This window comes from Oncorhynchus mykiss, chromosome 12 (assembly GCF_013265735.2).
Source record: "Oncorhynchus mykiss isolate Arlee chromosome 12, USDA_OmykA_1.1, whole genome shotgun sequence".
In the NCBI taxonomy this organism is placed as follows: domain Eukaryota; kingdom Metazoa; phylum Chordata; class Actinopteri; order Salmoniformes; family Salmonidae; genus Oncorhynchus; species Oncorhynchus mykiss.
The window spans coordinates 35,248,633-35,274,763 of record NC_048576.1 but is presented as its reverse complement, the minus strand read 5'-3'; the positions used below and the strand labels follow the sequence as shown (position 1 = coordinate 35,274,763).

At 43.7% G+C, this 26,131-nt stretch overlaps 1 protein-coding gene across 1 annotated transcript in view; it reads left to right on the top strand.

The window, feature by feature from the left end:
- The first annotated feature begins 15,826 nt into the window (after window positions 1–15,826).
- LOC110537509 (polypeptide N-acetylgalactosaminyltransferase 10) overlaps window positions 15,827–26,131 on the top strand; it is a 136,766-nt gene continuing 126,461 nt past the window's right edge. Inside the window, exon 1 of the mRNA XM_021623602.2 lies at window positions 15,827–16,291. Within this exon, the coding sequence (XP_021479277.2) occupies window positions 16,133–16,291 (159 nt within the window). The 5' untranslated portion in view covers window positions 15,827–16,132. The remainder of the gene's footprint in view (window positions 16,292–26,131) is intronic.

Genomic DNA, 26,131 nt, shown 5'->3' with positions numbered 1-26,131 from the left:
GTCAGCGCTCCTCTTCTGCCGTTCGCCCGCTAACCGTAGTGAGTCCTGAACGGCTTTCCATGTGTCCTTGGAGCGCTGTACCCATTCCTCCACCGCAGGAGCCTCGGTCTGGCTCTGATGCCATGGGGCCAGGACCGGCTGGTAACCTAACGCACACTCAAAAGGAGACAAGTTAGTTGAGGAGTGGCGTAGGGAGTTCTGAGCTAGTTCAGCCCAGGGAACATACCTTGCCCACTCACCAGGCCGGTCCCGGCAATAGGACCGCAGAAACCTGCCCACCTCTTGGTTTACGCGCTCCACCTGCCCATTACTCTCGGGGTGAAAACCTGAGGTTAAGCTGACCGAGACCCCCAGTCTCTCCATAAACGCCCTCCATACTCTGGACGTGAATTGGGGACCCCGATCAGAAACGATGTCCTCAGGCACCCCATAGTGCCGGAAGACATGGGTAAACAAGGCCTCAGCAGTCTGCAGGGCCGTAGGGAGACCGGGCAACGGGATGAGATGACAGGACTTAGAAAACCGATCCAAAACGACCAGAATCGTAGTACTTCCCTGGGACGGGGGAAGGTCGGTAAGAAAGTCCACCGATAAGTGTGTCCACGGCCGTTGTGGAACGGGGAGGGGTTGTAATTTCCCTCTAGGCAGGTGCCGAGGAGCCTTGCTCTGAGCACACACGGAGCAGGAGGAGACATAAAATCTCACGTCTTTAGCTAGCGTGGGCCACCAGTATCTCACTCTCAGACTCCGCACTGTCCTCTCGATGCCAGGATGACCCGAGGAGGGGAGAGTATGAGCCCACCGAATCAGCTTGTCCCGGACCCCCCTCGGTACGTACTGGGTTCCTACTGGACAGTTGGGGGGGGGCCGGCTCTGACCGTGAGGCCTCCTCTATCTCCGCGTTCACCTCCCATACCACCGGTGCCACGAGACATGACGGTGAAATGATGGGAGTTGGCTCAACGGGCCGCTCCTCGGTATCATAGAGGCGGGACAGCGCGTCGGCCTTGGTGTTTTGGGAGCCGGGCCGGTATGAGAGGGTAAACCGGAACCTGGTAAAAAACATGGCCCATCTAGCCTGACGTGGATTTAGTCTCTTCGCTGCCCGGATATACTCGAGATTACGATGGTCAGTCCAGATGAGAAAGGGGTGTTTAGCCCCCTCAAGCCAATGTCTCCACACCTTCAGAGCCTTGACTACAGCTAACAACTCCCGGTCCCCCACATCATAGTTTCGCTCCGCTGGGCTGAGCTTGCTCGAAAAGAAAGCACAGGGGCGAAGTTTGGGTGGCACGCCCGAGCGTTGGGACAGCACGGCTCCGACCCCAGCCTCGGACGCATCCACCTCCACTATGAACGCTAAAGAGGGGTCCGGATGCGCCAACACGGGCGCATTGGTGAACAGCTCCTTCAAACGAGTGAATGCTCTGCCCGCCTCTGCTGACCAGCGCAAGCGCACCGGTCCTCCCTTCAGCAGCGAGGTGATGGGAGCAGCCACCTGACCAAAACCCCGGATAAACCTCCGGTAGTAATTGGCAAACCCTAAAAACCGCTGCACCTCTTTCACCGTGGTCGGAGTCGGCCAATTACGCACGGCTGTAACGCGGTCATCCTCCATCACCACCCCAGAGGTGGAAATACGATATCCCAGGAAGGAAACGGACTGTTTGAAAAACTCACATTTCTCCGCCTTGCAATACAGGTCATGCTCCAGCAGTCGCCCAAGTACCTTACGCACCAGAGACACATGCGCCGCGCGTGTGGCAGAATAGATCAAGATGTCATCGATGTACACTACCACCCCCTGCCCGAGCAGGTCTCGGAGAATCTCGTCTACGAAGGATTGGAAGACGGCTGGAGCATTCTTCAACCCGTATGGCATGACGCGGTACTCATAATGACCAGATGTAGTACTAAATGCAGTTTTCCACTCATCTCCTCCCCGGATACGCACCAGATTATACGCGCTCCTCAGGTCCAGTTTTGTGAAGAAGCGCGCCCCGTGAAATGATTCCACCGCCGTAGCGCTGAGAGGTAGTGGGTAACTAAACCCCACTGTGATGGAATCAATGCACGGACGCAGACCTCCATCCTTCTTCTTCACAAAAAAGAAGCTCGAGGAGACGGGTGATGCGGAGGGCCGAATGTACCCCTGTCTCAGCGATTCAGCAACGTATGTTTCCATCGCTACCGTCTCCTCCTGGGACAATGGATACACGTGACTCCTAGGAAGTGCAGCGTTCTCCAGAAGGTTTATCACGCAGTCCTCTCGACGATGAGGTGGTAATTGGGTCGCCTTCTTTTTACTGAAGGCGATAGCCAAATCGGCATATTCAGAGGGAATGCGCACGGTGGAAACTTGGTCTGGACTCTCCACCGTAGTCGCACCAACGGCAACTCCTCTACACCTACCTGAACACTCCTCTGACCACCCCTTAAGAGCCCCCTGTCGCCAGGAAATCACCGGGTTGTGTTGAGCTAACCAGGGAACCCCCAACACCACCGGAAACGCAGGTGAATCTATAAGGAACAGACTAATCTGCTCCTTATGATCCCCCTGCGTTACCATGTCCAGTGGCACCGTAGCCTCCCTAATCACTCCTGACCCTAATGGTCGGCTATCTAAGGAGTGCACGGGGAAAGGTTGGTCTACCGACACCAGGGGAATCCCTAGCCTTAACGCAAGCCCACGATCCATGAAATTCCCAGCTGCGCCTGAATCGACTAGCGCCTTATGCTGTAGAGAGGGGAAAAACCCAGGGAAAGAAATCAAAACATACACATGACCGACAGGAGGCTCTGGGTGAGTCTGGTGCTTACTCACCTGGGGTGATCGAGCAGTGCTCTGCCTGCCCTCCCGACTCCCAGACGAGTTCCTCCAGCACCGGTCTGACGTGTGCCCTCGTCGACCACAACTGGTACAGGAGGACACTCCTCCTCCGGTCTCCCTCGAAGCTGCCCCTCCTAATTCCATAGGGATAGGGTCAGGAGGGCCGGGAAGTGGAAACGACAGGGCCTGATCCGAACGCCCGAGGGGCAGCCAGCAGATTGTCGAGACGGATAGCCAAGTCAATGAGCTCATCCAGTGTGCAGGTGGTGTCCCGACATGCCAGCTCCCTGCGGACGTCCTCCCTGAGACTGCATCTGAAATGGTCGACCAAGGCCCTGTCGTTCCATCCTGCTCCTGCGGCCAAGGTCCTGAACTCCAGAGCAAAGTCCTGTGCGCTCCTCGTCTCCTGCCGCAGGTGGAACAGCCGTTCACCCGCCGCCCGACCCTCTGGTGGATGGTCAAAAACAGCTCGGAATCGGCGGGTGAACTCTGGGTAATTATCCCTCGCCGAGTCCGGACCATTCCATACTGCGTTGGCCCACTCGAGGGCTCGCCCAGTCAAGCAGGAGACGAGGGCGCTCACGCTCTCCTCTCCAGAGGGAGCAGGACGCATGGTAGCCAGGTATAGTTCCAGTTGAAGGAGGAAACCCTGGCACCCAGCCGCCGTTCCGTCATACTCCCGTGGGAGTGTCAACCGCAGAGCCCCGGAGCCAGATGTGGTCGCAGGAACAGGAGGTGCTGGAGAAGGGGGTGCTAGCGATGATGTGGGAAGACCACTCCTCTCCCATCGATCCATCCTCTCCATCATTTGGTCCATGGCAGAACCAATCCGATGGAGCACGCTGGTGTGGTGGAGGACTCTCTCCTCCATCGATGGGAGAGGAGACGCGGCTGCTCCTGCTGATTCCATCGTGGTGGTGCGGGATTCTGTCACGTATTAACAAGGTGGGTGGAATCAGGCGCAGAGAGCAGGTGCAGTGAGTCGATAGTTTATTCTCCGGAACCAAACACGGTCAACCCAAAATACAGGGTGAAATAATCCAACACAGGATTAAATATATCGGAGCAAATAACCAAATACGTATTCACGAAAACACATGAAACCAAAACAATCCCGCACGAAACAAGGGCGGGACAACCTACTACATATAAGGACGTCAATAAACTAAAATACACACAGGTGAAACTAATAAGACAAAACCAACAGACAAACGAAAAAGGGATCGATGGTGGCTAGTAGGACGGTGACGACGACCGCCGAGCACCGCCCGAACAGGCAGGAGAGCCAACTTCGGCGGAAGTCGTGACAATCAAATTAAAATTGTTTTTCTCAAATGCGTCAAATACAACTGGTGTAGACTTTACCATGAAATGCTTGCTTGTGAACCTTTCCCAACGATGCAGTTTAAAAATAATGATGAAGATAAAATAGTAACAGAAGAGGAAAAAGTTCAAATACACAAGAACGGAGCTACAGTGGGGCAAAAAAAGTATTTAGTCAGCCACCAATTGTGCAAGTTCTCCCACTTAAATAGATGAGAGAGGCCTGTAATTTTCATCATAGGTACACTTCAACTATGACAGACAAAATGAGAAAAAAATCCAGAAAATCACATTTATTTGCAAATTATGGTGGAAAATAAGTATTTGGTCACCTACAAAAAAGCAAGATTTCTGGCTCTCACAGACCTGTAGCTTCTTTTTTAAGAGGCTCCTCTGTCCTCCACTCGTTATCTGTATTAATGGCACCTGTTTGAACTTGTTATCAGTATAAAAGACACCTGTCCACAACCTCAAACAGTCACACTCCAAACTCCACTATGGCCAAGACCAAAGAGCTGTCAAAGGACACCAGAAACAAAATTGTAGACCTGCACCAGGCTGGGAAGACTGAATCTGCAATAGGTAAGCAGCTTGGTTTGAAGAAATCAACTGTGGGAGCAATTATTAGGAAATGGAAGACATACAAGACCACTGATAATCTCCCTCGATCTGGGGCTCCACGCAAGATCTCACCCCGTGGGGTCAAAATGATCACAAGAATGGTGAGCAAAAATCCCAGAACCACACAGGGGGACCTAGTGAATGACCTGCAGAGAGCTGGGACCAAAGTAACAAAGCCTACCATCAGTAACACACTACGCTGCCAGGGACTCAAATCCTGCAGTGCCAGACGTGTCCCCCTGCTTAAGCCAGTACATGTCCAGGCCAGTCTGAAGTTTGCTAGAGAGTATTTGGATGATCCAGAAGAAGATTGGGAGAATGTCATATGGTCAGATGAAACCAAAATATAACCTTTTGGTTTGGAGGACAAAGAATGCTGAGTTGCATCCAAAGAACACCATACCTACTGTGAAGCATGGGGGTGGAAACATCATGCTTTGGGGCTGTTTTTCTGCAAAGGGACCAGGACGACTGATCCGTGTAAAGGAAAGAATGAATGGGGCCATGTATCGTGAGATTTTGAGTGAAAACCTCCTTCCATCAGCAAGGGCATTGAAGATGAAACGTGGCTGGGTCTTTCAGCATGACAATGATCCCAAACACACCGCCCGGGCAACGAAGGAGTGGCTTCGTAAGAAGCATTTCAAGGTCCTGGAGTGGCCTAGCCAGTCTCCAGATCTCAACCCCATAGAAAATCTTTGGAGGGAGTTGAAAGTCCGTGTTGCCCAGCAACAGCCCCAAATCATCACTGCTCTAGAGGAGATCTGCATGGAGGAATGGGCCAAAATACCAGCAACAATGTGTGAAAACCTTGTGAAGACTTATAGAAAACATTTGACCTCTGTCATTGCCAACAAAGGGTATATAACAAAGTATTGAGATTAACAAAAGTTTTTGACCAAATACTTATTTTCCACCATAATTTGCAAATAAATTCATTAAAAATCCTACAATGTGATTTTCTGGATTTCTTTTTTCTCATTTTGTCTGTCATAGTTGAAGTGTACCTATGATAAATTACAGGCCTCTCTCATCTTTTTAAGTGGGAGAACATGCACAATTGGTGGCTGACTAAATACTTATTTTGCCCCACTGTATATACAAGGAGTACAAGTACCAGATCAATGTGCAGAGGTATGAGGTATTTAAGGTAGATACACTACATTTGGGCAGGTAGCGTTCTCCTGGCATCCGCTAAACCCAGATTCGTCCTTTGGACTGCCAGATGGTGAAGCATGATTAATTACTCCAGAGAAAATGTTTCCACTGCTCCAGAGTCCAACGGCAGCGAGCTTTACACCACTCCAGCTGACACTTGGCATTGTGCATGGTGATCTGAGGTATGTGTGTGGCTACTCGACCATGGAAACCCAATCCATTAAGCTCTCGACGAATAGTTATTGTGCTGACGTTGCTTCCAGATGCAGTTTGGAACTTGGTAGTGAGTGTTGCAACCAAAGACAAACGATTTTTACTCGCTACGCGCTTTAGCACTCGGCAGTCCGGTTCTGTGAGCTTGTGTGGCCTACCACTTCATGGCTGAGCCATTGTTGCTCCTAGACGTTTCCACTTCACAATAACAGCACTTACAGTTGACAGTGACACGTTGAAAGTCACTGAGCTCTCCAGAAAAGGCCATTCTACGGCCAATGTTTGTCTATGGAGATTACATGGCTGTATGCTCGATTTTATACACCTGTCACCCACTGGTGTGGCTAAAATAGCAGAATCCACTCATTTGAATCGCTGTCCACATACTTCTGTATATACAGTGCATTCGGAAAGTATTCAGACCCCTTCCCTTTTTCCACATTTTGTTATGTTACCTTATTCTAAAATGGTTTAAACATGTTTTTCTCATCAATCTACACACAATACCCCATAATGACAAAGCAAAAACTGTTTCTTAGAAATGTATGCAAATGTATTAAAAATAGGGCCTCAAGAGAGGCGCAGTGGTCTAAGGCACTGCACCGCAGTGCTAGCTGTGCCACTAGAGATACTGGTTCGAGTCCAGGCACTGTTGCAGCCGGCTACGACTAGGAGACCCATGGGGCGGCGATCAATTAGCCCAGCGTTGTCCGGGTTAGGGGAGGGTTTGGCTGGCAGGGATGTTCTTGTCCCATCACGCTCTAGTGACTCCTGTGGTGGGCTGGGCGCAATGCAAGCTGCCATGGTCGCCAGGTGCACGGTGTTTCCTCCGACACATTGTTGCGGCTGGCTTCCGGGTTAAGCGGAAATTGTGTCAAGAAGCAGTGCGGTTTGGCTGGATTGTGTTTCGGAGGATGCACAGCTCTTTACCTTCGGACTCGGGAGAGGCGTACTGGAGTTGCAGCGATGGGACAAGACTGCAACTACCAATTGGATACCGCGAAATTGGGGAGAAAAGGGGGTAAAAAAAATAAACTCAGCAAAAAAAGAAATGTCCCTTTTTCAAGACCCTGTCTTTCAAAGATAATTCGTAAAAATCAAAATAACTTCACAGATCTTCATTGTAAAGGGTTTAAACACTGTTTCCAATGCTTGTTCAATGAACCGTAAACAATTAATGAACATGCACCTGTGGAATGGTCGTTAAGACACTAACTGCTTACAGACGGTAGGCAATTAAGGTCACAGTAATGAAAACTTAGGACACTAAAGAGGCCTTTTTACTGCTCATCTGCATTAATGTGCCTTAGGCATGCTGCAAGGAGGAATGAGGACTGCAGATGTGGCCAGGGCAATAAATTGCAATGTCTGTACTGTGAGACGCCTAAGACAGCGCTACAGGGAGACAGGACGGACTGCTGATCATCCTCGCAGTGGCAGACCACGTGTAACACCTGCACAGGATCGGAAAATCCGAACATCACACCTGCGGGACAGGTACAGGATGGCAACAAAAACTGCCCGAGTTACACCAGGAACGCACAATCCCTCCATCAGTGCTCAGACTGTCCGCAATAAGCTGAGAGAGGCTGGATTGAGGGCTTGTAGGCCTGTTGTAAAGGCAGGTCTCACCAGACATCACCGGCAACAACGTCGCCTATGGGAAATACCCACCGTCACTGGACCAGACAGGACTGGCAGAAAGTGCTCTTCCTGACAAGTCGCGGTTTTGTCTCGAGTGGTGATGATCGGATTTGCGTTTAACGTCAAAGGAATGAGCGTTACACATAGGCTTGTACTCCGGAGCGGGATTGATTTGGAGGTGGAGGGTCAGTCATGGTCTGGGGCGGTGTGTCACAGCATCATCAGACTCAGCTTGATGTCATTGCAAGCAATCTCAACACTGTGCGTTAAAGTGAAGACAACCTCCTCCCTCATGTGGTACCCTTCCTGCAGGCTCATCCTGACATGACCCTCCAGCATGACAATGCCACCAGCCATACTGCTCGTTCTGTGCGTGATATCCTGCAAGACAGGCATGGCAGTGTTCTGCCATTGCCAACGAAGAGCTCGGATCTCAACCCCATTGAGCACGTCTGGGACCTGTTGGATTGGAGGGTGAGGGCTAGGGCCATTCCCCCCAGAAATTCCTGTGAACTTGCAAGTGCCTTAGAAGAGTGCGGTAACATCTCACAGCAAGAACTGGGAAATCTGGTGCAGTACATGAGGAGGAAATGCTCTGCAGTACTTAATGCAACTGGTGGCCACACCAGATACTCTTGTTATGTTCATTCAAATATTTACACATGTTAAGTTTTCTGAAAATAAAGGTAGTTTACAGTGAGAGGACGTTTATTTTGTTGCTGAGTTTATATAATATTACTTATATCATTTTATTAAAAATAAAAACAGAAATATATTATTTACATAAGTATTCAGACCCTTTGCTATGAAACTCGAACCTGACCTCAAGTGCATCCTGTTTCCATTGATCATCCCTGAGATGTTTCTGCAACTGATTTGAGTCCACCTGTGGTAAATTCAAATAATTGGACAAGATTTGGAAAGATCCCACCGTTGACAGTGCATGTCAGACAAAAAAAAACAAGCCATGAGGTTGAAAGAATTGTCCATAAAGCTCAGAGCCAGGATTGTGTCGTGGCACCGATCTGGGGAAGGGTACCAAAAATTGTCTGCTGCATTGAACGTCCCCAAGAACACAGCGGCCTCCATCATTCTTAAATGGAAGAAGTTTGGAACCACCAAGGCTATTGGCCGCCTGGCCAAACTGAGCAATCGGGGAAGAAGGGCCTTGGTCAGGGAGGTGACCAAGAATATGATGGTCACTCTGACAGAGCTCCAGAGTTCCTCTGTGGAGATGGGAGAACCTTCCAGAAGGACAACCATCTTGCAGCGCTCCGCCAATCAGGCCTTTATGCTAGAGTGGCCAGACGGAAGCCACTCCTCAGTAAAAGGCACATGACAGCCCACTTGGAGTTTGCAAGAAGGCACATATAGGACTCTCAGACCATGAGAAACAAGATTCTCTAGTCTGATGAAATCAAGATTTAACTCTTTGGCCTGAATGCCAAGCGTCACGTCTGGAGGAAACCTGGCACCATCCCTATCGGGAAACATGTTGGTGGCAGCATCATGCTGTGCGGATGTTTTTCAGTGACAGGGACTGGAAGACAAATCAGGATCGAGGGAAAGATGAACGGAGCAAAGTACAGAGAGACCCTTGATAAAAACCTGCTCCAGAGCACTCAGGACCTCAGACTGGGGCGAATGTTCACCTTCCAATAGGACAATGTCCCTAAGCACACAGCCAAGACAGTCTCTGAATTTCCTTGAGTGGCCCAGCCTAATCCTGGACTTGAACCTGATCGAACATCTCTGGAGAAACCTTAAAATAGCTGTGCAGTGACACTCCCCATCCACCCTGACAGAGCTTGAGAGGATCTGTAATCGCTGCCAAAGGTGCTTTAACAAAGTACTGAGTAAAGGGTCTGAATACTTATGTAAATGTGATATTTCAGTTGTTTGTTTTTTTAGAAAAAAAACTATTCTTGCTTTGTCATTATGGGGTATTGTGTGTAGATTCATGTGGGGAAAAAAACGATTTAATCCTTTTTAGAATAAGGCTGTAGCGTAACAAAATGTGTAAAAAGTCAAGGGGTCTGCATACTTTCCGAATTCACTGTATAATGTATGTACATGAAGGCAGTGTAAAGTGACTAGGCACCAGGATAGATATTTAAGAGTAAAATAAAAAATATTAAGAACAGAGTAGCAGCAGCAAATGATGAGTCTATTAATGTGTGTGTGCATTCGTGGAAAAAGTACCTAATTGTTATAATTGAGTCAAGTTTTACTCAAGTAAAAGTGAAAGTCACCTAGTAAAATATTACTTGAGTAAAAGTCTAAAAGTATTTCGTTTTAAATATACTTAAGTATCAAAAGTAAAAGTAAAAGTATAAATATTTTCATATTCCTTATATAAAGCAAACCAGACAGCACCATTGTCTTGTTTTTAAAATTTACGGATAGCCAGGGTCATGCTCCAACACTCAGACATAATTTACAAACTAAGCATGTGTTTAGTGAGTCAGCCAGATCAGAGGCATTAGGGATGACCAGGGATGTTCTCTTGAATTAGACAATTGGTCTGTCCTGCTAACCATAAAAAATGTAACAAGTACTTTTGGTTGTCAGGGAAAACGTATGGAGTAAAAAGTACATTATTTTCTTTGGGACTGTAGTGAAGTAAAAGTAGACAGAAATATAAATAGTACAGATATCCAAAAAAATCTGCTTAAGTAGTACTTTCAAGTATTTTTACTTAGGTACTTTACACCACTGTGTGAGTGTGCATGTGTGTGTGTGTGTGTGTTTGTGTTGTGCCGGTATGCATATGTGTGTTGTGTGTGTGTGCGTATGTAGTGCATGTGAATGTGTGTGGGGTTTGTGTTGGAGTGACAATGTAGTGTGTGTGAGTGAGTGTGTATACTGTATGGTGTATATATAAAATCTAGTGAGTGTGAGTAGGGCCAGTGCAAGACAGAGTCAGTGCAGAATGTTTGGATACCATAAATTGACTCTTTAGCGGTCTGGCTATTTAGCAGTCTTATGGCTGAGGGGTTAAGGATTGGCGCCCGCTAGCGGGCCAACTTCCGGTGAAACTGGAGGGCGCGTAATTCAAATAAATTAAAATAGTTATTATGGATTTTAAACATTTAGGTACATGTAAGTACTTATATCGGCTGAAAGCTTAAATTCTTATTAATCTAACTGCACTGTCCGATTTACAGTGGCTTTTACAGCGAAAACATGCGATTGTTTGAGGACGGCGCCCCACATCAAAATGTTTTTCCACCGGCACAGGTTTCATACATGCACAAATAACGATTAAATATTCACTTACATTTTGAAAATCTTTCTCTGATTTGTCATCCAAAGAGACCCAGCTATAACATGTAGTGTCGTTTTGTTAGATAAAATCCTTCTTTATATCACAAAAAGTCTGTTTAGTTGGCCCCATCGATTTGAGTAATACACTCGTTCAACATGTAGAGAAAGGAATCCTAAAATCTACCCCTAAACTTTGTTTCAACAAGTCAAAATACATTTCTATTTACTCCTCAGATACCCTAAAATGTAATCAAACTATAATATTTCTTATGGATAGAAGTATGTTCAATAGGAAACCGATTTTAGCAGGTGCGTAATGTCTTCATGGTTCTACGCAAACACAAATTTCCAAGACTGTATCCTTCTGCTAAAACTGATATTTCTTATTCATTTTTTAAGTTACAAGCCTGAAAACTTGAACATAGACTGATGACATCCTGTGGAAGCCAAAGGAACTGCATCCAGGGAGCAAGTTTTCAATATGACCTTTCGTTGGATTTTCTCCTACCATAGCTATTGTGTTATATTTTCCTACATTATTTAAACATTTCTTTTAACTTCAAAGTGTTTTCTTTCCAATTATATGCATATCCTGGCTTCAGGGCCTGAGCTACAGCCAGTATACTTTGGGCAAGTCATTCTGACAGGACGTGGAGAAAAAAGGGGCCTAGCCCTAAGAAGTAAAAAAAAAAAAGTTAATTTGCGCATTTTCTTTCCTTCTTAATGTGTTTGAGCCAATGAGTTGTGTTGTGACAAGGTAGGGTTGGTATACTGAAGATAGCCCTATTTGGTAAAAGACAAAGTCCATATTATGGCAAGAACAGCTCAAATAAGCAAACAGAAATTACAGTCCATCATTACTTTAAGACATTTTCTATAACTTTGAATGTTTCTTCAAATGCAGTCGCAAAAAACGTCAAGCGTGATGATGAAACTGTCTCTCATGAGAACCGCCACAGGAAAGGAGAATAAGGATAAGTTCATTAAAGCTACCAGAAATTCCAGCCCAAATAAATGCTTCACAGAGTTCAAGTTACAGACACATCTCAACATCAACAGTTCAGAGGAGACTGCATGAATCGGGCCTTCATGGTCAAATCACTGCAAAGAAACCACTACTAAAGGACACCAATTAGAAGAAAAGACTTGCTTGGGCCAAGAAACACAAGCAATGGATGCTTTGATGGTGACACGGTCTGTGATTTATTTAGAATTCAAGGCACACTTAACCAGCATGGCTACCACAGCATTCTGCAGCGATACGCCATCCCATCTGGTTTGCGCTTAGTGGGACTATAATTTGTTTTTCAACAGGACAATGACCCAAAACACACCTACAGGCTGTGTAAGGGCTATTTGACCAAGAAGGAGAGTGGTGGAGTGCTGCATCAGATGACCTGGCCTCCACAACCCAATTGAGATGGTTTGGGATGAGTTGGACCACAGAGTGAAGGAAAAGCAGCCAACAAGTGCTCAGCATATATGGGAAGTCCTTCAAGACGGTTGGAAAAGCATTCCTCCTGAAGCTGGTTGAGAGAACGCCAAGAGTGTACAAAGCTATCATCAAGGCAAAGGGTGGCTACTTTGAAGAATCAAAAATCTAAAATATATTTTGATGTGTTTCACACTTTTTTGGTTGCTACACTTTTTTGGTTGCTATACATATGTGTTATTTCATAGTTTTGATGTCTTCATACTATTCTACAATGTAGAAAATAGTAAAAACAAAGAAAAACCCTTGAATGAGTAGGGTGTGTCCAAACCTTTAACTGGTACTGTATGTAACAGTATAACTTTAGACCGTCCCCTCGCCCATACCCGGGCGCGAACCAGGGACCCTCTGCACACATCAACAACAGTCACCCACGAAGCATTGTTACTCATCGCTCCACAAAAGCCGCGGCCCTTGCAGAGCAAGGGGAACCACTACTTCAAGGTCTCAGAGCAAGTGACGTCACCGATTGAAACGCTATTTAGCGCGCACCACCGCTAACTAGCTAGGCGTTTCACATCCGTTACATGTACATCCATTGATTCTTGAAGAATATAACTTAAAAATTACTCATGAGCTTAGTTTAACTGTCACACTCCACGAGAACCTAAAATATAAGCTTTTTCTCTCTCATGTTTGTAAACATTCTAAATGTAAAAAAAACTGTACATCCTCAGAGCATGGTTAAAACAATCATTTTGATATCATGGTTGGTCAGTCCTTGCATCCATAGCTCTGTCTATTAATCTGAGAGTGGTTACATTTCTCTAGGCCCATCCCTCAGCTCTTTACCAAAACAGACGCTGGTGCGGCCGATTTGTTATGGTTTCATCTGAGGATTTTAACTTTAGACAGCTAGATATTATCAAGATATCAAAGTGTCACCAACAAAAAGGTAAATAATAGGCCTATAGAAAATGCAGCATATGACATTCATTTTTCACATGTAAATAGCACTTTTCAGTAGTGCTCAAAGCATGCCATTCCATGAACGCAGCATTTATTTTTCAAATCAATGAGCCCAATCAGTCCTCATGACTAATAAATTCTTAGTTTTGGGGTTATGCTCAGGGTAAACAACTTGGCTAATCTATACTTCCATATTTCCAAGTCCTATTCTTGAAGATCAAGGGGTATAACATTTATTGGAATGACTGGAATTCTGATAAACTTTGTTTTTTAATGTAAATATATAATTTAATTGTATTATTATTATATGTAGTAGAAAGTAATGGGTTAGAAGAAGCCTACATAACCAACCCATAAAGTAAAATTTTACATCCATATATGGCCAGATATGTAAACTTTAACATTGATTTATCCTGCAATAGATGTTGTTCAATTGGTAATATAAATGTTTGTCTTCCTCTTAATGCCTCTTAAGGGGAAAGTAATCAAAAAGTAGCGGAATGTAATCAGATTACGTTACTAAATTTGTGTAATCCAAAAGTTACTGTTACAAATTTGGACAGTTAACTAGTAACCGAAACGGATCACATTTATAAAGTAACCTACCAAACCCTGCCCATGTGTCCCAATCACAGAAAATAATCACAAATTCACTTCGAGCTACATTCACAGATTTAACATTACCCAAATTATGTTCTATCCAGACTGAGTCTACATATGGGTCAGCCAAAAGGCAGGGATCTACTTTCCCCAAAAATGTCACTCCCACTCGGCCAGAATCAAAATTTGCATGACCATCAGGGCGAGGCTTGGACTATGAGGTCTTCACCGCAGGTAATTCATCCTCATACTCGTCAGGTTAAATTTCTGAACCATCAGAGACGGCACAGTACGGTTTGTATTACCACCATTTCTCCTCAACACACATCTTACCTCTGCACTTGGCTCTTCTTCGCTGTTCATAACCACGTACATACGTTCACCACGCTCATGCCGGACCTTCATCCGCTGTATATTGTTTGCAGAACACACACTGATGGACTTTCTCCAATACCCAACTTCTGTTCCAATTTACTTGCCTGGCCTTCTCTGGCCTCTTCATGCTTGCAAAACGTGGCTACTCTGTATCTTAGAGCAACGTCTGTCCTGCACCACCGTTAGAATGAAAACAATCACTTGAAAGCAAGCTGCTCTTTCCGCACTTATTGGTAAAGTAATTTGTGTTGATTTCAAAGAATTAACTATATAAACTGTTACTTTTTGGGGTTCAACCTGGTTGAGTTTATTTTGCTGGTCGGAACAGTGGAACTGGAGAAAAAAAATATATGGTTATATTCAGAATGAAACGATTGGAAAATAATTTTGGTTCCCTCCCAATTCCTGTAATCTATTCCTGTAGAATTAGTCTTTACGCTAATGCTAGTTAGCATTGATCTCGAAACTACCTCTAACTTCCTTCATATTGGACACAGATACATAAAAAATTATTCCCCAAGTTTATCTGACTCTGGGGAAGTAGACCAAGGGCTTCATTGACAATATCCCTTTGTGAAGACTTCCATTTTAATGTCATAAAGGAGCCAGGGTAAGTGTAATTTTTATTTCTGCAAGTCTGTAGGTGATTTAATATAAACATTGTGTTGTTGCACAGTTATGGTTCGGTTGGAATTAAAATATTGATTATTGGGACTCCCTAAAAACACACCACTTTGATACAGGTTTGACCAGAAGTGACTTTTCCTAGCAGGTTAGGAGAGCATTTTCGCTAACCCTTTCCCTACTTACTAGCAGGGAGGAAGAGGCGAAGCAGAGGTTTTACTCAGTTGAAAAATGTCCACAAAAATAAGCCCACAAAATTAGACATTTTTGTAGAGGTGTCAAATGTGGTCAACAAATGTAGCTAATTTGCCATGTGAGGCTTGATCAAACATACGTTTTGTAAAGGTTAGGTTGTTACAAATGCACTGACATAAGTGGATGCACGTGGCATTTCGGCAAATGTATATTTGAGTGGTGCCTGTTTCATAGAGATAGATAGAGGACTCATCATGGATATAATCAGTTTTAGCATGGACGTTGCCATTGAGGGCTTCCACCCTTGTAAAGTAGTCAAATGGTTGGGGATTCCTATGAGTTGGGAGCAATCAGCCAATGAAGAACGCTCATGCTGTCAAACAGACTATAGTAGCACGGAGTCCTCTACATCTATCTCTATTGTATGTTGTTGTCATGCGTTTCTACCCTCTCATTGGCTAGAATGGTCCCACCTGATCTCGCCTACCTTCCATATTTGTATTTCCATTGTTAGGGCGGTCACTTCACTATCTTGTCAATATAATATACCATCTTTGTTACTAGTCGCCAACGTTCCGGAGTATGTCTTTAACTTCATATCGTAACCTGCTACGACAAAGTAACTTACACTCGTAGCTGTATTGAAGTGGTGTGTTTTTAGGGAATCTCATCATTCTTCACTACAAAGAATGCAAAAGTCTCCTTCCGTTTTGTGATCCCCCAACCAGGATATTGATTAACTCCCCCTAGCGGAAGTGCCTGCAGCTCAATAAACTACATCGTTCGTTTGATCAGAGTGAATTTGTGAAAGTTGTTTCCACCGGGAAGGAGCTGCCTGGGAATACACTGTCGACAGCTTTTCTCGCATTTCTTCAGGAGAAATGAGGCGGAAAGAAAAACGTCTACTGCAGTTCGCAGGGTTGCTTATAGCGGCTCTTCTTTTCCTGCCGAACGTTGGTCTGTGGTCATTGTATCGAGATCGAGTCTTTGAGAACTCGCCAGAAATAGTGGAGGGACCGGGTGGCATCCTTCAAATACAGGTAAGGTTGTCTAGTACACGGTTTGGCTGAGTCGCGCTGCAAGTGAAAACACTTATTGACTTGGTGTCACTGACTGTCTGATCACGTTGGAAATGGACGTAGCTAGTTAGCTGCACGCATCTAAAATATCTGCAACATTAACTGTCTAACGTTAGCTAGCTTTTTTAACATGTTGACAATGTGAGGCTTTTTGGCAGCAGGTTCTTAAATTGTCAATTGGCTAGCAAGTTTCTACAAGACTAATTAATGTGTTCTTGCTACGTGTGACACTGCTTGTCACCCCCTTTTCAATGACATTAGCTAGTTTGCTAGCAAACTAGTTACGCTACTTTACCAATACATCTCTTCTTTAGGAAAAGGGGCATGTTGTCGCCAAAGTCGAGCTTTTCAGAAGAATGTGGGAGGATAATGCCAGGTAGCTACGCTGGTGGATAGTGAGAAGGCCACGTAGCAGTCAGGAAATAGCTGTGTTACAAGTTAAAGCCTAACGTTCGTTATACGAAAGGAAGTTGTGATGTGCAGCAGACAGTTGTTCACATTGGTTGTTGAGACCCGGCACAAAGATGCTGTTTTGAAATAATATGTTTCTGCGTGGTTCTGTAAGCTATTTTTACTAGTATTCTACTAGCTGCACAAATGATGTCACGTTCGTATGGTAATGAGGAAACCTTCAAAATAAAAGCCCACACTTTATTGTGGATTAGTCATTCAAAAGATGATGATTAATTTTAATCAATGGGCACTTAACTGTGCCCTCAAAAATAGGCAATAAGTAACCCAAATCTAACTGGCTGTAGCTCAGGACCTGAAGCAAGGATATGCATATTATTGATACCATTTGAAAGGAAACACTGAAGTTTGTGGAAATGTGAAATTAATGTAGGAGAATATAACACATTAGAGCTGGTAAAATAAAAACACTTTTTTGTTGTACTGCCTTTGAAATGCAAGACAAAGTCCATGATGTATTATTACAGCTCAGGCACAATTTAGATTTTGGCCACTAGATGGCAGCAGTGAATGTGCAACATTTTAAACTGATCCAATGAACCATTGTATCTGTTCAAAATAGTGTATCAAGACTGCCCAAATGTGCCTAATTGGTGTTTAATAACTTTTCAAGTGAATAATTGTGCACTCTCCTCAAACAATAGCATGGTATTATTTCATTGTAAAAACTACTGTAAATTGGACAGTGCAGTTAGATTAACAAGAATTTAAGCTTTTTGCCCATATCACATATGTATATTTCCTGGGCAATTTTTTTGTTTGTTACTTACAACCTCATGCTAATCACATTAGCCTATGTTAGCTCAACCGGTCCCGTAGAAGTTAAAGTTGGGTAGGAAATACTCAGTAGGGTCTCTACTAGTCCAGCATGTACTTTCAAGGAGCCTACCATTACTCCTTAAGGTCAATTGTGATACACAATCATAAATCCCTTTACTTTCATATCGCATCAAAATAATTTCAGAACGGATAAATATACACTTTCTGTACACTGTTTTAACCAGCTTTATCACAGTTACTGCCGATTTAGTATTTTTCAGTGACACATTCTGGTGGCCTTCTTTACACACTAGTGTTCGGAGCATACTAGATAGCTAATTAGCACAGATGGTCCCTCTGTTTAACGTAAACACTCGCTGTAACATGGAGGAATGGCCGTGTGGGAACACTAACACTAAAGGGGGGTATCAATTTAAACTTTTGGTTTTAGAAAATTATTTATTTCTGATAGGAAAGATAAGGTCCTTATGCTTCCAAAACTGTACAGCAAGCGATGGGTGCTAATGTTCAGACAGAGTTGTGACTCTTAATAAAACACACCAGTACAGAAGAAGCCTTTGTCCAATGACTCTTATGTAATATAATGGACCTGAGAATCATGATCAAGGGCTAGGTCTCTACTAACCAAATTTGTTCTCCACCCCTTCGATAGCCCCCAATGCAAAACACAAATACAGTGGGGCAAAAAAGTATTTAGTCAGCCACCAATTGTGCAAGTTCTCCCACTTAAAAATATGAGAGGCCTGTAATTTTCATCATAGGTACACTTCAACATTGACAGACAAATGAGAAGAAAACCCCCCAGAAAATCACATTGTAGGATTTTTAATGAATTTATTTGCAAATTATGGTGGAAAATAAGTATTTGGTCACCTACAAACAAGCAAGATTTCTGGCTCTCACAGACCTGTAACTTCTTCTTTAAGAGGCTCCTCTGTCCTCCACTTGTTACCTGTATTAATGGCACCTGTTTGAACTTGTTATCAGTATAAAAGACACCTGTCCACAACCTCAAACAGTCACACTCCAAACTCCAATTGGTGGCTGACTAAATACTTTTTTGCCCCACTGTATACTGTACATAGAATAGAACTTTCTACCTGTTTCTGCTTCAGTGCGGTGTAAATTACTCAGTAGGGTTTCTGCTAACCAAATATGTATAGTTTTGGAGGGAGACTGTCTTACAGACATGCATTTAGTCCTGCATGTTATATTCATTCCAAAACAATAAATTGATATACTGTTGTGTTGAACATGTTTTTTTGGGGGGGGGTTGGCTTAGCCTGTTTGCTTCCAGTGTGAAATAGAATGTAATTCCATACTGGATTTTCATATACTCTTGTCTTGCCTTATTGGAGGTGCCAGATGTGATTTGTTTCAGGAAACTGTTGAGGGTACTACTTGTTTAGCTAGCTACATGTCTATTAGAGGTCAACCGATTATGATTTTTCAATGCCGATACCGATTAATGGAGGACCAAAAAAAGCCGATACCGATTAATCTGCCAACTTTTTTTTTTTTTTTTTTCAATGTTTAATTTTTTTTTTTTTAATAATGACAATTACAACAATACTGAATGAACACTTATTTTAACTTAATATAATACATCAATAAAATCAATTTAGCCTAAAGTAAATAATTAAACTTGTTCAATTTGTTTTAAATAATGCAAAAACGAAGTGTTGGAGAAGAAAGTAAAAGTGCAATATATGCCATGTACGAAATCTAACGTTTCAGTTCCTTGCTCAGAACATGAGAACATATGAAAGCTGGTGGTTCCTTTTAACATGAGTCTTCAATATTCCCAAGTAAGACGTTTTAGGTTGTAGTTATTATAGGAATTATAGGACTATATCCCTCTATACCATTTGTATTTCATTAACCTTTGACTATTGGATGTTCTTATAGGCACTTTAGTATTGCCAGTGTAACAGTATAGCTTCGGTCCCTCTCCTCGCTCCTCCCTGGGCTCGAACCAGGAACACAATGACAATAGCCACCACCGAAGCAGTGTTACCCATGCAGAGCAAGGGGAACAACTACTAGAAGGCTCAGAGCGAGTGACTTTTGAAACGCTATTAGCGCGCGCTAATTAGCAAGCCATTTCACTTCGGTTACACCAGCCTCATCTCGAGAGTTGATAGGCTTGAAGTCATAAACAGCGCAATGCTTGACGCACAATGAAGAGGACACGCTAGATAATATCTAGTAATAACTCTACATGGTTGAGGATAACTAGTGATTATGATTGATTGTTTTTTATAAGATAAGTTTAATGCTATCTAGCAACATACCTTGGCTTACTGCATTCGCGTAACTTGTCGAGTGCAACGAGAGTTTTGCAGACTATTAAGTCATTTGAAAAACATGTTTTATTAAAATTGTATTTCTTTAAGTGTAGCCTATGCAATAGCGTTCAACATATCAGTATTTGTTTAAACCTTCAAAAGAAATGCTGGTATAAATAATACAATATACCAAATAAAATACATCAAGTGACCCACCCCAATTTTTTTTTTTTTTCAATTTAGCATGTCTTTGCAGCGGGACTCTTATTTTGAGTGAAAAAATATCTGTGATCGTGCTGCCAGAATAATATCCTGTTGCTTGGTGCACGGTAATGTTTTTCTTGCCCTGTTGCAGGGTTATTTGGGGTTTTGTGTGAAACAGCTGACATTATTCATGCAATTCTACATGTAAAATTGGTGCACAGTCGTTTTGCAAATTACGTTCAGATGTGCTAAGGACTCTCTGCCAGCAAACGCTAGTGGTGTGCCTGGGCCTTTAAATTTGTCCAGGAGGTTATTCAGCCACTGTCTTGTTTCTGTGTGTATTAGAGCTCAATAGGAGTTAACACGGCCCGTGGAGCGCATCGCAAGACCGGCACCAAAGTGCTACCTATCCGAGGGTACAGTATATTGTTTGAGAGCCAGTTAGTGCAGAAAGTCTGGTACACGGGCTATAGGCCCTACGTCTGCTCTGCTGTACTTGTAAATCACGCCTGCCTAACAATGAAAGTGATGCAAATCTGAACTTTTTGTGACCCCCTTCCTCTCATGTGTTAGGTTTAGTAAAGTGAGTCTAGTTGACCTGGTGGCCTTTTTCTCTTTGTCCTGATGTGCCATTTTATTACATTAAGGTTGAGTAAGAGTTTAGCCTCTGGTTCAATTAAATATTCTCCATTTGACTCTCCTGAAATGTGAATGAGAGGGAAAATTTTTTATGCTATTATTTCAAGGCTCCAGTACCCTTGGGTTATGTAATTATTTATTTTAGCTTTTATTTCTTTCATCACATTCCCAGTGGATCAGAAGTTTACATACTCAATTAGTATTTGGTAGCATTGCCTTTAAATTGTTTAACTTGGGTCAAACCTTTCGGGTAGCTTCCCACAATAAGTTGGGTGAATTTTGGCCCATTCCTCCTGACAGAGCTGGTGTAACTGAGTCAGGTTTGTAGGCCTCCTTACTCGCACACACTTTTTCAGTTCTGCTGGCAAATGTTCAATGGGATTAAGGTCAGGGCTTTGTGATGGCCACTCCAATACCTTGACTTTGTTGTCCTTAAGCCATTTTCCCACGTGTCTCATCAAAAATGTTTGGGATGGGATGGCTCTGACAGTGAGCAGACGGTGTGTCACCAGTTGAGCTATAAAAGAACAGCGTGAACAGATTTTCTCCCTGGGAGATTCTCAATTGCATACTCCTTTTGTCCTCGCCTCCTTCTCAAAACCCAGGAGGTTAGAGGGGAGGGACCTCTGGCTTTCTCATCCAATGGGTTTAGAGTAGAGGATGCGAGGAGTAGGCAATTTAGATTCTCCCACTGTGCTCACTAACGCTACCTTTTCTGGCGGTTGTGTCATCACGCTTCAACGCAACAGACTGACTGGGAAATTTGGAATGTAACTCGATAACCAACCGGTGTTTGAAATAATGCTGTGGTTGTAGTTGACTAGAAGCAAATAATAGTAGCATGTATGTTTCGTAGCACAAATTATTACACACAAAGTAATTAACGTTAGCTAGCTACGTTAGCATCATATTGAAATGAATGACTAAACACAGAAAGCATCCTACAAATAGAATATCAGAGTTCAGAGCATGATGTCAGACATGTCATATCAGAATGAGTGTTTCATCCAATACCATGTGTGACAGTTGTGAGCAGACAACCACATCCCCTAACCAGCCATTAATCTACTAGTCTGCTTCTCTCCATCCCAGCGCTAGGATAAAGTGACTAAGGGCACAGTTGAAGTCGGTGTGGTGGCACATTTGTTGGGGTTTCTTGCATTGGAATTATATTTAATTTGTCTTAAAGCTATACCAAAAACATAAAGTTAAAATGCTGAGACTCTGAGACCATTGAGTGCTTTTGAAGTTACTGAAGCAAGGCTGTTTTGGTAATGAATATAGGCTACAAGATTGATAGGGCATTTCACCTATTACAGCTGCCTTACCAAGATAATGCAAACTAAATGCTGAAAGTAGTAGCCTAGTTATTCATGCATGCAACAAAAATACTGAATAGCAGTTTGGCTTAGAATATTGACACTTCTGCGAATTCAAACAAATGAATGCAAACAGAACAAAACAGCGGCACCAAGTAGGCCTAGTAAACAATATATCAGCTCGATAAATGCAGGACACAATCTATATTTAGTCTAGTTAATAGGAAGCAAATGCCGTATGGCGATCCAAAACACAGTCTAAAGTGAGATGCAGCCATGTCTTGCCAAACAAATAGACCTATAGGTCCGCTTCGGATATGGAAAATCATGCCGCTCATGAGTACAGCGACACATTGGGATATGGCACAATACATTTCTGGATTAAATTCGACCCACTCAATGAATTACACAATGCCAGCCTACAATAAACATTGTTCAGATATGTATTATGTTAATCTCTGAAAATATGAAAAGTATATGCACATTTCAACACCTTTTTGGACCCTCACCAGTTTGCAACCCTGTTTAATAGAGCAGTGCTTCTTCTGAGAGAATGCAAATTTGAACCAGGGAGATGATAGAAAAACTAGCCTATATGAGTGGTGTGGAAAATAGATGGTTTAAACTGTTGTGATTCATTATCCTATGCACAGACACGGTCTCAGTAAGGACGAACCCCCCCATTGCAACCTTTAGAAGTTGTCAGCCGAGGTAAAATGTTAATACAGCAACCTCAGGCAGTACATTAAGAGAATCTGAAATATTATTTTGTTTTGAATGTGTTAAGACCTTGGAAGATTAGAAGATTGGAGGGAGCAAGTTGGATGCATTGAGAGCGGAGTCACTCGTTAAAGGCTCATACATTCCACATTATGGCGGGGAGGAAAATACATTTTGTAGTAAAGGCAGAGATGTTTGTTCACTTTGTTGTAAAGCGTTTCCTCCCGTCATTTCCCAGACAAGGCGAGCGTTGACCGCTGCTGGCGGAGGCTGTGCGCCTGCTGCTGCCTACTCTGTATGCCTCGGCGAGCTCCTCAGCCCTGCTAAGAACAAGGGGCCAAATGAGAGGCAGGTGCAGGAAATGTGCAGCCATGGGTTATGATGATGAAAAATGTTGACTCCGTCAACTTGCCTGGTTAAGTAATGAAATGAAGGCAGTGAATGTTGTGGGGATGTTTTTGTATTATTGTAGAGATACTTTTTATGCAGTGTCTGGTGTTGCGCTATTACATTTGTCTCCTACACTGCATATACTGCATGTGTTGTCAGACAAGGAATCACCAGCATCCCTAGTCATCTTGATGTGTATCTGTAAGGATGCACGAAGGGAATTTCTCAGCTGATAAAATATATTTTCTCAACCATTTGATATCAGTGATGTTTGGTTCTTGTTGAAGTAGGTCTACTCTGATTCACTCTTCAACAGTGAAACTTGAGTTTAGGGCTGGCACAATTACCGTATAATCGTGTAACTGACGGTATGGATGAAGACCGTCATTAAAATAAAATAACTGTCAAATATATTTTTTTTTATTGTATTTTTTTGTTGTGTGGAACAAACAGCTGACTGAAGACGGGACGGCTGGGCATACCTGTGGTTGAGTCCATTTCTGAGGTAACATGTACTCTTAACGTGATGAAACTGTTGCTCCTTGCTGAAACAACCAAGGTGTTGTAGCAAAGTCTTTGGTTGCCTAGGCAATGCCCCCCTCCCTGCTCCAGCAGCACACATAGAATGAGTCAAATGGACTTGGAACCTCTAACCCTGGTAGACTCACAATGGCTGCCTGGGATTGTCAGTGTTTCCCCTATTAATTTAGCGGTGGACCACTGCTGCTCAATAGTTGCAATCACATCAAAGATGATTAAAAAAAAATATATATATATATATATATTTATGATTCTTGTAATGACTTGAATCAACAAATCACAGCACATCTTCAGGTGGGCCTTTGCGCTTCAGCAGACAAAGGACAGGAAGGGTGCTCATGTTCAGTAGCCTAATTTTCTCTTTTGTTGGGTGTACAAGATCAATTGGGTGTATGTGTGGTCTCTGTTAAATAGCCTGTAGAAATAGGCAATATGGGCTGAGAAGCACAGCGCAGTTGTCTTTAACTTCCAAAATATGATGGGCAATGTTTACTCTGACATTGACTGGAAATAAGTATTGATAACACATGCATTTTACTCTGCTTGCAAATTGCCTTGCACCTAAAAGTTATGCAAAATGTAGCTTAAATCAAGAAAGTGTCCACTCTCCTATATTTCACCCCAACTGTGCTCTTTTAAACTACGTCTACCCTATTGGTTGATGTAGCCCTATAGTACCGATAGCCTAATAAACTCAGCAAAAGAAGAAACGTCCTCTCACTGTCAACTGTGTTTATTTTCAGCAAACTTAACATGTGTAAATATTTGTAGGAACATAAGATTCAAGAACTGAGACACAAACTGAACAAGTTCCACAGACATGTGACTAACAGAAATGGAGCTGTGGCCACCAGCTGCATTAAGTACTGCAGTGCATCTCCTCCTCATGGACTACACCATATTTGCCAGTTCTTGCTGTGAGATGTTACCCCACTCTTCCATCAAGGCACCTGCAAGTTCCTGGACATTTCTGGGGGGAATGTCCCTAGCCCTCACCCTCAGATCCAACAGATCTTAGTGCCGTGCTCAATGGGATTGCGATCCGGGCTCTTCGCTGGCCGTGGCAGAACACTGACATTCCTGTCTTGTCGGAAATTGCTCACAGAACGAGTAGTATGGCTGGTGGCATTGTCATGTCAATGAGCCTGCAGGAAGGGTACCACATGAGGGAGGAGGATGTCTTCCCTGTAACGCACAGCGTTGAAATTGCCTGCAATGACAACAAGCTCAGTCCGAGGATGCTGTGACACACCACCCCAGACCATGACAGACCCTCTACCTCCAAATCGATCCCGCTCCGGAGTCCAGGCCTCAGTGTAACGCTCCTTCCTTCGACGATAAACGCAAATCTGACCATCACCCCTAATGAGACAAAACTGTGACTCGTCATTGAAGAGCACTTTTTGCCAGTCCTGTCTGGTCCAGCGACCGTGGGTTTGTGCCCATTGACAACCTTGCTGGTGATGTCTGATGTCTGTTGAGGACCTGCCTTACAACAGGCTTACAGGCCCTCAGTCCAGCCTCTCTCAGCCTATTGCGGACAGTCTGAGCACTGACGGAGGGATTGTGAATTCCTGGTGTAACTCGGGCAGTTGTTGTTGCCTTCCTGTACCTGTCCCGCAGGTGTGATGTTCGGATGTACTGATCCTGTGCAGGTGTTACACATGGTCTGCCACTGCAAGGAAGATCAGCAGTCCGTCCTGTCTCCCTGTAGCGCTGTCTTAGGCGTCTCACAGTACAGACATTGCAATTTATTGCCCTGGCCACATCTGCACTTCTCATGCCTCCTTGCAGCATGCCTAAGGCACATTCACGCAGATGAGCAGGGACCCTGGGCATCTTTCTTTTGGTGTTTTTCAGTCAGTAGAAAGGCCTCTTCAGTGTCCTAAGTTTTCATAACTGTGACCTTGAATCCCTACTCTCTGTAAGCTGTTAGTGTGTTAATGACCATTCCACAGGTGCATGTTCATTATTTGTTTATGGTTCAATGAACAAGCATGGGAAACAGTGTTTAAACCCTTTATAATGATCTGTGAAGTTATTTGGATTTTTACAAATTTTCTTTGAAAGACCGGGTCCTTAGTTTGCTTAGTTTGTTGGGCCAGTTGAGGATCTCTGGTATTTTAACCTAATTCTTAGGCAATTTTAGCGACTTTTTTGATCCTGACTAGGGTGGAAAATTTGCTGGCATCAGGGCTGCAAAGCGAGCTGTGTCACATACACATAAAATAAGATTGCAGGACTGCAGTCGGGTTCGGGACCAGTCCTTGCGGGAGCAGGTGGGACAAGAAGTCAGCGGGAGCGAGCGTGATGAAGAAATTAGTTCCATGCAGGTTGCAGACGGAATTCAGACATTAAAACGGAAATCAACAATAATCATTTTTAAAAAGAAAATTCAACAAACTATCAGTGATTTTGTATTTTTCTGTAATTTTATGAAACGGTATTCC